The 11978-nt window shown below is 44.4% G+C and overlaps 2 protein-coding genes across 2 annotated transcripts; both read right to left on the bottom strand.

Annotated features, from left to right (window-relative positions):
- Nucleotides 1-8430: 8430 nt before the first annotated feature.
- LOC107194871 (ADP-ribosylation factor-like protein 2) lies at nt 8431-9272 on the bottom strand. Its single transcript, XM_015584578.1, has 2 exons — nt 9135-9272; nt 8431-8920 (listed from the first exon to the last, which is right to left on the bottom strand). The coding sequence occupies exons 1-2, from the start codon at nt 9197-9199 to the stop codon at nt 8431-8433; spliced, it is 555 nt and encodes a 184-aa protein (XP_015440064.1). The 5' UTR covers nt 9200-9272.
- Nucleotides 9273-9507: 235 nt separating this feature from the next.
- On the bottom strand, nt 9508-10956 carry LOC107194599 (HSPB1-associated protein 1). The gene is made up of 4 exons (XM_015584241.1): nt 10753-10956; nt 10377-10663; nt 9927-10305; nt 9508-9849 (listed from the first exon to the last, which is right to left on the bottom strand). The coding sequence occupies exons 1-4, from the start codon at nt 10954-10956 to the stop codon at nt 9508-9510; spliced, it is 1212 nt and encodes a 403-aa protein (XP_015439727.1).
- Between the last annotated feature and the right edge of the window lie 1022 nt (nt 10957-11978).

The following is an 11978-nucleotide window of genomic DNA, read 5'->3' as shown; positions in this document are numbered from 1 at the left end:
GCCAATGTCTCCACGGGGCGCTCTGTATCGATCTGGTCGACGACTATCACTGCAGCTGCACAGCCGGCTACTCGGGCAAGGACTGCGACGTCGACATCGACGAGTGCGCCTCGAAACCGTGCCAGAACGGCGGCGAGTGCAGGGACCTGTCGAACGCGTACGAGTGCGTCTGCCCGGTCGGGTTCACCGGTTATCAGTGCGAGATCGACAGGGACCATTGCAGCCCGAACCCCTGTAGAAATTCCGCGCCCTGTTTCAACACCCAGACCGATTACTACTGCCATTGCCCGGTACAATGGCAGGGGAAGAATTGCTCCGAGCCGGCCTCGCACAATCCGCAGTTCGGTATCATGGACGAGGAGACCGGTTGCGGTAGCGAAGGCACCCCATGCGGTGGCAGGGGTAGATGCAGCGGCGGCAGATGCATCTGCGATCCCGGTTACACCGGGATGCACTGTCACGAGAACATCAACGATTGCAGGGGCAATCCTTGTCTGAACGGCGGGACCTGCGTCGATCTGGTCAACTCGTTCCAGTGTATCTGCAGAGAGGGCTGGGCTGGGGATCTCTGCGATCAAGGTGAGTATCTTGTGTGGCATCTAGACCCAGCAGACTTGTTAGAAAGAGACAAGAAACTGGGATAGATTGCTCATTTATTTAGAGATACCCAATGAAAAATGTAGAAAGTAATGATTCTATTCCAGATGTAGATGAGTGCACGAACGGCCCATGTCGCAACAACGGGACCTGCGTGGACGGTGTCGCGGACTTCACCTGCATCTGTCGAGGGGGCTGGAAGGGCAAGACCTGCGCCCTTCGCGGCGGTCACTGTGAACCGGGCACGTGTCGCCACGGTGGGACCTGTCAGGACCGCGGGGACGGATTCACTTGCCACTGTCCACCAGGGTGGGAAGGCGCGGCTTGCCATATCGCGTCCCCAGCATGCGCGAGCAGTCCCTGCGAGAACGGCGCGACCTGCGTGAACACCGCTGAGGGGAATTACAGATGCGTCTGCAGAGAGGGTTTCGAGGGGCCCAATTGTCGTCGGGACGTGGACGACTGTCAACCGTTGCCCTGTCTGAACGGCGGGAAGTGCGTGGACGGGATCAACTGGTTCAGATGCGAGTGCGCGCCAGGATTCACCGGCCCTGATTGTCGCATAAACGTGAACGAGTGCGCCAGCGATCCGTGCACAGGCGGCTCGACATGCGTGGACGGGATAGCAAGCTATTCTTGCATCTGTCCGCCCGGTAGAAGCGGGGCACGCTGCGAGATCCGTACTGCTGGAGGCCCAGGCTGCATAGTGGCCAGCTGGGACGACGACTGCAACATCTGCGAGTGCCGGAACGGGAAGAACCAATGCAGCAATATCTGGTGTGGACCAGGAAACTGTCTGAACGGTACTTCCTGTCTAGCCCACGAAGTCTGCGTGCCCAGTCCCAGCGAGAGCTGTCTTTCGCCACCGTGTCCAGCATGGGGAGAGTGTAGACCGGTCGAGACTGGCAGAAGAGTCGGCCCTCCTGCTCTGCCAGCGCCGCCTTCCTGTTGGCCTGGACAAGCCACTCCAGGACCCACTTGTTCCAGACTCACCATCCTACTCAGAAGAGACACTCTAGCCGCGGGCACCTCGGTGGAGATCCTCTGCAGACGACTCAGGAAGCTCCTGGCTGATCCCAGGAGACCACAGTCGATAGTACTTCTTTGTGACCTGAAACCAGGCGACAACGATACCGTAGAGGTCACTATATTCTCCGAAGCCGCCGCTGATGCGGCCAGAGATTTAGGCGAAGCACTCAGCAGACCCCTGGGCAGACCTCTCGCTCTGGCCTCCGTGCTGGAGGTCAAAGTGGAGACGGCCTTGCTCAGCGAGCCGAGTTCCGTGAACGCGAACAGCGCCGGTAATTACGTGGCTGTCCTCGGTGGCGCTCTGGCCACTGTACTCGTGCTGGCTCTGTTCGGTGGACTCTGGTATCTCCGATCGGTCAGACAACGATCGAGCTTAACGGCGACGACCAGCAGCGAAACCTCGTTGCACAGACATCGCAGCGACCTGGACGAGAAGTCGAACAATCTTCAGAACGAAGAGAACTTGAGAAGATACGCAAATCCGTTGAAGGATCAGGATCAAGGCGAGCCAAGAGTCTCCGTCGTGAGGCCCCTCTCGGGGACCTCGCTGGGAGCTCTTGGAACGACCGAGGAGAGCTTGGAGATGGTCTCCGAGGAGGGCAGACACCGTCTGCCACCGCTTTATAAACCACCCAGCGCGGAGGCGAGGAACAACACAGCAAGCTTCAGCTACGAGGAGGGACCCCACAAACCTTACAGCAAACCCAGACTACAGGAACCGTCGTATTCCCATCAACAGCCAGGAACCAGCCAGACGTCAGGACCGCACCAAGTATTGACCGTACACGTGTAATACCATTCTATCCGTGAACACTATGTCGAGACAAACAGTGGACGCCAACAAGGGAAATGCACTCCGACTTAGAGACACTAAAGGCATACCAGAAAAGAATCGTCGAACTTGATCTACGATGGTTGAACCGTTTCTGCGTGTATGTATTAGCGGTCGTGCTATGTATTTCTAAGCGCGAGATCGAAAGTACGTCGACAGCTCAGCTTCTTTTCCGCTAGAGTCTCGAAGACAGGGATAGGTAGATAGAGAAAGTCAAAACAATTTTTAATTTCGCAGGTCCAAGACATTCATCTTGAACGCAACGAACTTGCAGCATTTCAATCGAACCCATGAAAGGTAGTTGCCAATTTTTCTTTCTCTAGCTACCTCTGTAATCTTCTGGACCCGTTAACGACTCCACGATATACGACAATAACCGATCGACGATATATAATTATATTGATAACGCCGAGTTGTTTTATCGTTGTACATATGTACATAGCTAGTACTTATTAATATCGCTAAGCCTGTATCACCTCTGACAATTCCCCGCTCCCTCCCACCCACAGCCCTAAGGTTTAAGAATCGACGTTGTATCCGCGTTATATCGTGGATCATGTGGATGGATCCCATGGTCCTCCCATATCCGCTGTCCGAAGCTTTTAATGGCCGAGCGATGCGGGCATTCGTTAGAGACGTAGTAGGGCGAACCAATTTCTGCGCGAACGCAGGCTTCGGACGTTCCGCCGGACGATATTATTGTGATACTCATCGAGAGGAGACACCGTACGCCGAGACTCTGTCACTCTCGCCCTTCCACTGCCCCCGTTACGCCTTCTGGGTGGTTCGGACCTCAACTAGAATTTGGTTCGAACACGAGAAAAACGATATCGAACGCGACTGAATTTATGAAAAATGATTGTTCAACAGAACGGTTTTTGCGTACAGAATTTCCCGTTTCTCATGATTCGCGATCCTATTTGTAAATTTTGATGAAATTCTTCCCGGTTCGAGGGTGAACGACGCGAATTAACAATCAAGTTGACCGACACCATACACTGCTCCAATATGGCGTCGTCGTCGTCGATGTAAATAGACCCCGGACAGTACATAGTTCCAGATCTTCTTTCACTCGTAAGTTCCCTTGGATCCCTTTTTCCCTCCCACGTTCCCCCGTTCCCGTTTAGATGTGCAATTTTATGTATCTATTTTCCTTCATTTTTAGTAATCGTTCCAGCGTCTCGCTCGATCACGCGGATCGCGCGAAATCGCGCGTACACTAGACTATATAAACGAACGAGAGAACCGTATCAAGCTCGTGTTAGGCGGTGCACGCCGTAAGTTGTATTTATTGTCTTATATTAATTATTAAGTAGGCCGCGGACAATGGTTCTTCGAACGTTCCTCTTCCACCGAATAGTAATCGGTCTCTGGATCGATATCGCGAAAAGATAAAAAAAGAAACAGAAGTACATTTGTATCTCGCAACCGAGGAACTAGTGTCCCCGGGTCCCACGGTAGATAGCTAATGGATAATCTAAATGGATGTGATCAGCCCCGTGTCCGATACCGAAGGAAGTGTGTACCGAGTGAGTGTGTGCGTGTAAATAAATAAGCTCCTTCAAATCCCCCGGTTCTTCTCGCCTAAGGTAAACGAAGATTGAAAAAGTTTCAATAAAAAGTACAACCCTTCGAGACCGTCTCGATTTTCACTGAACCCCCCGCGTAACACCCACAAACGAATTTCTTTAAATTGAGCTCTACCCCGCAACGCCCTCGTCGGTTGCATTCAAATCACCCAGGAAGAATCTATTTTGATAAAACGTGCCTTCCGCCAGGAGCAACCGCAATACGACGTCAGGCCTTCATTTCGATTGCTCGGTGAGACTTTAATCCTACGACTTTAGATAGCTTGAAGAGATTTGCATCACTTCAACAGAATAAGGATAAACGTATGTAAGCCGTTCCAGACGTTCTAAAGTCTAGAATCTAGACGTTCCGTCTGCTGAACACTAGAACTACCAAAATCGTAAAAATGACAATTTTGGTGGAGACATGAGCGTAGTTTAGTAAAAGTACGCGCGAAGGGGAATAGACCACTGCGGAAAGTTATCGAGAATCCACTATACTCCATCATGCTAAATTATATTGTAGACATATTATGTAATTAATCTAAACAGTCAACTGAGTTAAAATGTGTAATGAAATATCTACTTTTCTCTTAAAAGAAAATTCAGGTCCAAAAGGGTTAAGCTAAATAAGCTGGACTCGGTTCGTTTCTTCAAAGTACGTTGACATCTCCACTGTAATAGGTCCGTGTAAAATAGTCCGAGGAAGCCGGTGAACAACCTCGTGGCACACCACGGATCCGGATTTCGTCGACGCGCGCCGCGCCTCGCTGATTTCAATAGATCGTTTCATTGAGGGATAATGCTGGTTCATTATCATCGAAACCGCGTCTGCGATTAACAAAGGGGGCCCCACGGTGGGACGGTCAATTTCGTTGGTCGAGACAACGGTGGGCATCGGGACGGATCCTTGACCAGAGGCGCGCACCGGGCCGCGTATACGCCCGCGTTACCGCGTTGAATGAACCGATCTGTCGAAATTACAATACAATGGCCCAGAAGAGCCACTTGACGAATACCCGGTAAATGAGTCAGCCCTGACGGTCGCCGAATAAGGCCCGTGTGAACCGCGCGCGTGTTCCAAGTCCGCCGTCGCGTAAATGGGGATACGACTCTCGAGTGCGCTTGGGACCAAGGTTACGGATGCCGGCCACAACGACGACGTGGGGAAGATACATGACGAGTTTCACCGGAAGATAACTCATTCTCGGTGAAAAAAAGTCTCCCCGATGGAGCTGGACTAAGTATGTGGACAGTTGGTCTGTACGATGAAAATGTTTTGGTAAAAATTGTATATTTTAGGCTAAATTTATTACTTCGTAGTAATAACATGCCTTGTCCATTGATCGATATTTATTTCAGACTTTTAGCAATTTCGTAATGCCTGTGATAATATTTACTGCATATTCGATAAGTGTCCTTCGAGTGTATATCGAGTTGTTTCTGAAGTATGGAGACCTTTACAGCAATTATTGACACGTAGAATTGAAGATTTACGGGATCACTTAGGTTTTCTGTTTTTATTACATTCTAAAAGTATTCTTCTGGGACAGTTTAATTAAAATGATGTTTGAAGAATCCTGAATGTTTTTGAATAGAATCCAGACTGTAGTTAATTTTTCGGAAAACTTGCAGCCGGCGTTTGTCATGGGCACTTTGTGCCGATTCAATGCCTTCCGGCCGAGGAATTTATAGGTTACTTGAAAGGAAGGCTATACAGGAAGTTCTTCCATTGATTAAATTATATTAACGAATATATTCATAGGTAATATATAAAAGTGTCAGTTTATAATGGGTAGCTAAAGAAGCAACAGGAAATTGTTTGCATGGGACACGAGAATGGATACCCATAGACAGGTGACATTACAAACTCCTCTCAAGCCTCGGTTATTCATTCGAATTATTCTTCAGAACGTGGAAGAGGACGCTGTTACCGAAGTATCAGACTGCTCTGACTGCACAATATGGCCGGCGTGTTACGGTTACGAGGACGAAGCCGAGTGTGTGGAATACGAAGCAGATGGTGCAGAGTTTCACGAAGAAGTAGAGGACGAACGAGAAAGGCTCAAAGCAACACAGCTGATCGACATATTCGCGGACCTGGTCCTGAAAATTTCCGACAAAAGAGCCGAGAGAATCGCGGCGAAGGCCGAGGCGACCAAGCAGAAGCTACGTCAGCTAATTGGTGTAATTTTATTTTGGACACCGTAGTGTTCCAAGGAGCGTAATGCGTTTTATCGAAGAATTCCTCTTCATGATCGATGTTGCACTTCTAGGCGAAGAAAAAAACCGTCGGCTCCGAGGAGACCTTGATCACGCCGGAAGATGAGCTCGACATTGGTAGCGAGGCATCCTCGATGGCCTCTGTCCGTCATTGTCTCAAGGACATCGACATCAGCGACTCCCAGTTGAAACTGCGAAATCGTTACACCACGTTTCCGGTACCAGAGGATCCTGGTATAATACCCGCCTTCTGGATCACCCGCGATAATCAAGAAATGTACCCAGGGGACGGAGTGGACCTTTTCCTCCATCTGACCAAGGAGGTCAAAATTCAACCTATAAAAGCACTGAAGAATATGTTGCTGTCGGACACGATCGGTCTGCAATATTATGGAATTAATCCACGGGTCGTTAGACCGCTCTGCGCAGCCCTGAAGGCTAATACTACGGTGGAGAAAATTAACTTGACGGTATCGCGGGTTTCCTATGTTATTGTGAAATAGACGTCGCTGTGATAGCGGCCGCTTACGTTCCCATAGAAAAGTCTTGGAGAATTTTAATCCAGCATTCATTCATTCATATTTCAGGAGAACTGGCTGTCAGAAGACGCTTGCTACCATCTCGGAGAATTGCTTCAAAGGAACAGCGTAATTCACACACTGTTGCTAGCAGGCTGTCGGATAGGTCCGAAGGGCGCCTGGAGACTCCAGGACGGGATTGCAGACAGCCCGACGTTGACCACGTTGGACCTCTCCGATTGTAACATTGGCACCGAAGGTATGGAATACGTAAAATCAGCCGTTCGCAATAGTCATAGCCTGCAGCATCTGTCTCTGAACGACAACCACTTGGACGAGTCCTGTGTCGACTATCTGCAACAGCTGGTCGTGTCTAGCGATACATTGGAACGTTTGGAATTGTCCTGGAACTCCTTGTACACCGCTGAAGTTTGGAAGAAATTCGGTAAAGCGATCGAGTTGAACGAGATCTTGGTTGACCTTGATCTGTCCTGGAACGCGTTGGGCCGCGAATGCGTGAACTATCTTCGGATATTGTTGAGCCGTTCCCCACCCTTGAAGAAGCTAAATCTGACCGGTATTATATCGTTTGTCGGATGTTATTATTTAGACTTTAAATTTCCACGTGATCATCTTTAAGGTAACAGATTTTACGCTGAAGACGCAGCGATCATAGCTAAAGGTCTGTCGAAGAACAAAGTACTGGAAGAGTTGTATTTAGGTAACAATCCATTGAGAGCAGAGGGTGCACTTGAATTAGTCCGAGCAGTCACACCGCAAATTTCGCCCGAGAGTGAATTACGACTATTGGATCTTACGAACGTTTGGGCGGAGAAAAACGTGTTACCTGAACTACAAGCCATCGAAGATAACAGACCGTGGCTGAAGGTTAAACTAGGCGGAATACTCAGTAATTACACGATCGGGGAACCGAATGTACCAGTGTTACTTTTTAAGAGGGCGAACTTCGAGGCGATGAGACCGAAAAAGAAACGACAGCGCAGGAATTTCGGCCATTTTGTGCTTTCTTTGGAGGAGAATCCTGTATCTAAACGTACATACGTAAAACTTAGTTCCCGAAACAGTATTTTGATTTTCTAGGATAGCGATGTCTTGCGTAACTCAGGGAATAGCCTTCAGGGTACAGCCTTCTGATAATGACTGCCTAATTTATATGGAAAATTTGACTTTTCAGAGAATTTCGTGAAACTCGTGAAAAGTTTTAAGCTGAAACTCTCTGAAACATTAATACAAGCTATCGCAAATGCGTTTGCTGGACCAAAGAATACTGTGAATATAGAACTACTGAAGTCAGTTTATATGAATCAATATCCAGATACAGAACTTCCACCAATAATGCCTAAAAAGAAGAAAGGAAAGAGACCTGAAGGAAGTAGATTGAAAAAGAAAAAAGTGGTAAAGATAAAGGGGAAAAACGAAAAATAAAATTGAACACATAAGCAGAGAGAAATTGATTATCTGAATTACATTAAGATAGTAAGAAAAATTATGAATTTATTATGCTCTTCTAACGCTGTAACAATAATTTCTTAAGTAAAAAAACAATAATCGCAGTTTCTCTTGTCAGCAAAAGGGAAATAAATAAAGTAGAAAAATACAATACTAGCAGTGTTGATTTTACATTTTGAATCACTTTTTAGTGTTAGTCTATATAAAATATTCTTGCAGAAATATCATCCACAATCCAATTTATTCCTTCCACAAGATTTTCTCCAGTGACTGCTGAACATTTAAATATTTGCCAGTGATGTGTTTTAATATTAGGCAATTCCAAAATTTCTGCAATATCCGCTGCAGACAATGCTCCAGGCAAGTCTTGTTTATTTGCAAGTATTAAAAGACTAGCACCCTCCAATCTTTCTTCTTGTAACAGTTTGTATAACTCTGTTTTACAATCCTCTAATCTTCTTCTGTCTGCACTGTCGATTACCCACACTAATCCATCTGTGGACTCAAAATAATTCCTCCAATAAGAACGCAACGATTTCTGACCTCCTACATCCCATATATTAAGTTTATATCCACGGTGCTCCAAAGTCTTGATGTTGAAGCCAAGGGTTGGTGATATTGTGTCTATCGGTTCTCCATTGATTCTTTTTAACACTGTTGTTTTACCAGCATTGTCCAAACCTCTGTAAATATATTTATAAAATTTAGTACACATTCAATAATTATATATAAAATACTATTTATTAGATTCCAAATACAAATTCTACAAATATTATCAACAACGGGTTAGCGTAGAAATTATACTTTTACTAAAAGACAAGCTGTTTCAACGAAAGTGACAGCAAACGCTTTGCTAACCTAAAAACTATTAGAAAATATTATACACCAGGTACGTACAGCATTAAAATACGCATTTCCTTTTCCTTTTGCTTCAACTTTTTGAGTACAGTCAACAAACCCATCGTAATTTACATGAAAAAGGCTAATGATTTTAATTCTGTATACACAACACACGACGATTAGACCAGAAACACTCCTGAGTCCCGACTTGTCAAACGAAGTTAACCTATGTCAGTCAACAATGACGTTGTGCAAAAAACACTGAATATAATTGTAATTGAAATTCAAATGCTTACAGTGAAAAAACCTGAATAGGGACAATTGAGTAAATAACGACAATTGTAATTAACATCCATTAATGTGCATAAAGAATTAGGGTATTAAAGAATATTTTGATTAATATATAATTTAAATAACTACATGTATAAATTTATAAGGATAAGAGCAAATCAGCCACTTTATTAATAACATCAGGCTGACAAATAGCATTTACAATGTTTTCAGATAATTTTTGAATTGCTGAAAAATTTTTAATGTTACTATCAGAGTCAGAAGTAGTATCTGCCAATGACTCAACACTGCTTTCAAGAAATCTTTCCCTTCTGATTCTTAAAAATTCCTCTAGTTCTGGTGCTTTGAGTTCCCGAAGGAGCTTCACATAATGTGGATACTGTGCTGCTAAAACTTCTGCTGTCCATGCATTATGTTGCATTGTCTTATGAGATGTCTCTGCATTTTCCATATTTTGACACTCTTCAAGAGCCATACTCAGCTATTAAATAAACTTCAATTAATACATATAAAGTCTCCAGTGTTTATTAAATTTGTATGTACTTTGTCAGATATTACCAATTGCATGCAATAAGATAAAGAGCAATGAGTTTCTTCTGATGTTTGGACATTTTTACCAATTCTAGCTACAATTAATTTAACAATAGCTTCTTTAACCCTTGACACATTGTCTGTTATTATTGGTAACCAGACATTCACACTGACAGAAAATTCCAATGATTCAACATAATGCCACCAGCCATGAGGTACAAACAAAACATCCCCTGCCTCAAGGGTTATTAACCTTGCATTATCTTGTATTTTTAATATGTTTATCTCATCTTCTTTAGTTGGACAAAAAAAGTTATATTTACTATATACTGTGGACTCCTCATAAGGAACCCTTGTTGGCTGAAGACAATTGCTTGAGCTTGGGGGAAACAACAACCATTGCTTTCTAAAACAGTTATTTAATTAACAAGAATAATCAAATATTTCAGTGCATAAATAAAAGTAGAAACAACTAACCTTCCATGAATTTGTGCCACTAAGTTACAACCATAAGAATCCTGATGACAATTTGTATGAGCACCTTTGCTTCCTATCCAAAGAGTAGAATCAGACCCTGTTTTCTCAAAACCAAATCTCTTCCAATTCACTGAATCAATGATCTGTGGTTTATCTTGGAACCATTCTTGCATGTGTTTATAATCAAAATAATACCACTTTTTAATCTGCTGATCATGGTCAATGTTTTTTAATAACTCTGACAATGTCATAGAAGTCATAAGGCAATTCACCTCCCATTGGGGACCCTGAAAGATCAAATCTGAAACTTATCATGTTAATATTTGCGTTATGCACAACAAGAACAAAGATACATGTAAAAAAGATTAATAATTACTATAGTTTTGGTATTATAACCAACACGAAACGGTAGCTTAACATTGCCAAACATTTCGGTGAGTTTGGGTAAATCCCATTCCAATAATTTCCAAGTGTATGCACCTGTTGCATCTTGTAACATTCCTTGAAATAATACTGGCTCTTTAATCTCTGTGATAGCCTGTTTTAAAATTTTATCCGATGGCAAATGCAATTTCTCCATAATTAATAACTATTGACCCTCTTTTATAATAAAAATACAATTTAAGCATTAATCGTTATTGAATACGTAAAACAAAGTGAAAACCTTTTTAACAAATCACACCAATGTCAAAAACTTTAAACACCTGCGATTTTACCACAGACGAAACATAAAATAGACCTAACATCTTATGGGAATTCGTGTCACATGTTCTGAAATACCGATCGTGTAAAAAATCAGAGATTTTTTGCTGCCCTCTGCGTTATGAGAAATGGAAAAGTATATATTTTTTCACTTAACTACAAGACAATTTATTCTAAATGTATCGTTAATGGCATTTTATTAATGTTACATATTACATGTTCTTGTTTTATTCGTTTTTATATCTTGCCTTTCATTTGTATATTTGTAACAGATAAATTCAGAATAGATGTAGTTTCATAAATAGTTTATCAAATCTACCTTTTGGACGGCGGCTTACAATTTCCCTTGTAGGAATGCCTTACCGTAGTGAGCTATCTCGAGGCCGCGGGATTCCGGGAATCGTGTGACGTCACGGCGTGCAAGAGAGAGCGGTAGAGCGAGCCGCGATATCGGTGCTCTCCGTTGGTGCCGAGGAATTTCGCAGGTCTATGGGGGGAGGTGTGCGAGCGAGAGAGTACGGTAGAGCGTGCGGCGGTATCGGTACTCTCCGTCGGTCCAACGCGCTAGTGACGTTGCGTACCTGGTCGTACCATCTGGTGTTTGGGTCGTTCAAGGAGGAAGGTCGTTCAAGCCGGCAAAAACAATTCAACAGGAACAAACCTGCGTACACCCAATACATAACGGCGTTAGCTTCCTCACTTTCTCGTGAGCCGTCGCGAAGGGTGGTCGCGCGTCTCGTACTCGTCCTTTCTCTTGTTACTAACCCATTTGTTTGTTGCAGGCATTCGACAACCATCAATATATTTACTGTGCATATTGTTGTGTCCCCTCTCTTGTTACTAATCCCTTGTATGTTACAGATGTTCGAGAACCATTGGCTTCGATATTTACCTTCTTAT

The sequence above is a fragment of the Dufourea novaeangliae genome, unplaced genomic scaffold (genome assembly GCF_001272555.1).
Source record: "Dufourea novaeangliae isolate 0120121106 unplaced genomic scaffold, ASM127255v1 scaffold8, whole genome shotgun sequence".
Classification (NCBI taxonomy): domain Eukaryota; kingdom Metazoa; phylum Arthropoda; class Insecta; order Hymenoptera; family Halictidae; genus Dufourea; species Dufourea novaeangliae.
Note: the sequence above shows the minus strand (reverse complement) of the source record. Positions and strands in the feature narration are given on the sequence as shown.

Coding starts and splice junctions, on each gene's coding strand:
- LOC107194871 (XM_015584578.1), bottom strand. CDS start 9,199: ATGGGTTTGTTGACTGTACTCAAAAAGTTGAAGCAAAAGGAAAAGGAA. Junction 8,921..9,134: donor GAAATGCGTATTTTAATGCT/GTACGTACCTGG, acceptor ATATATTTACAG/AGGTTTGGACAATGCTGGTA.
- LOC107194599 (XM_015584241.1), bottom strand. CDS start 10,956: ATGGAGAAATTGCATTTGCCATCGGATAAAATTTTAAAACAGGCTATC. Junction 10,664..10,752: donor GTTATAATACCAAAACTATA/GTAATTATTAAT, acceptor TTGATCTTTCAG/GGTCCCCAATGGGAGGTGAA. Junction 9,850..9,926: donor TATCTTATTGCATGCAATTG/GTAATATCTGAC, acceptor TTTATTTAATAG/CTGAGTATGGCTCTTGAAGA.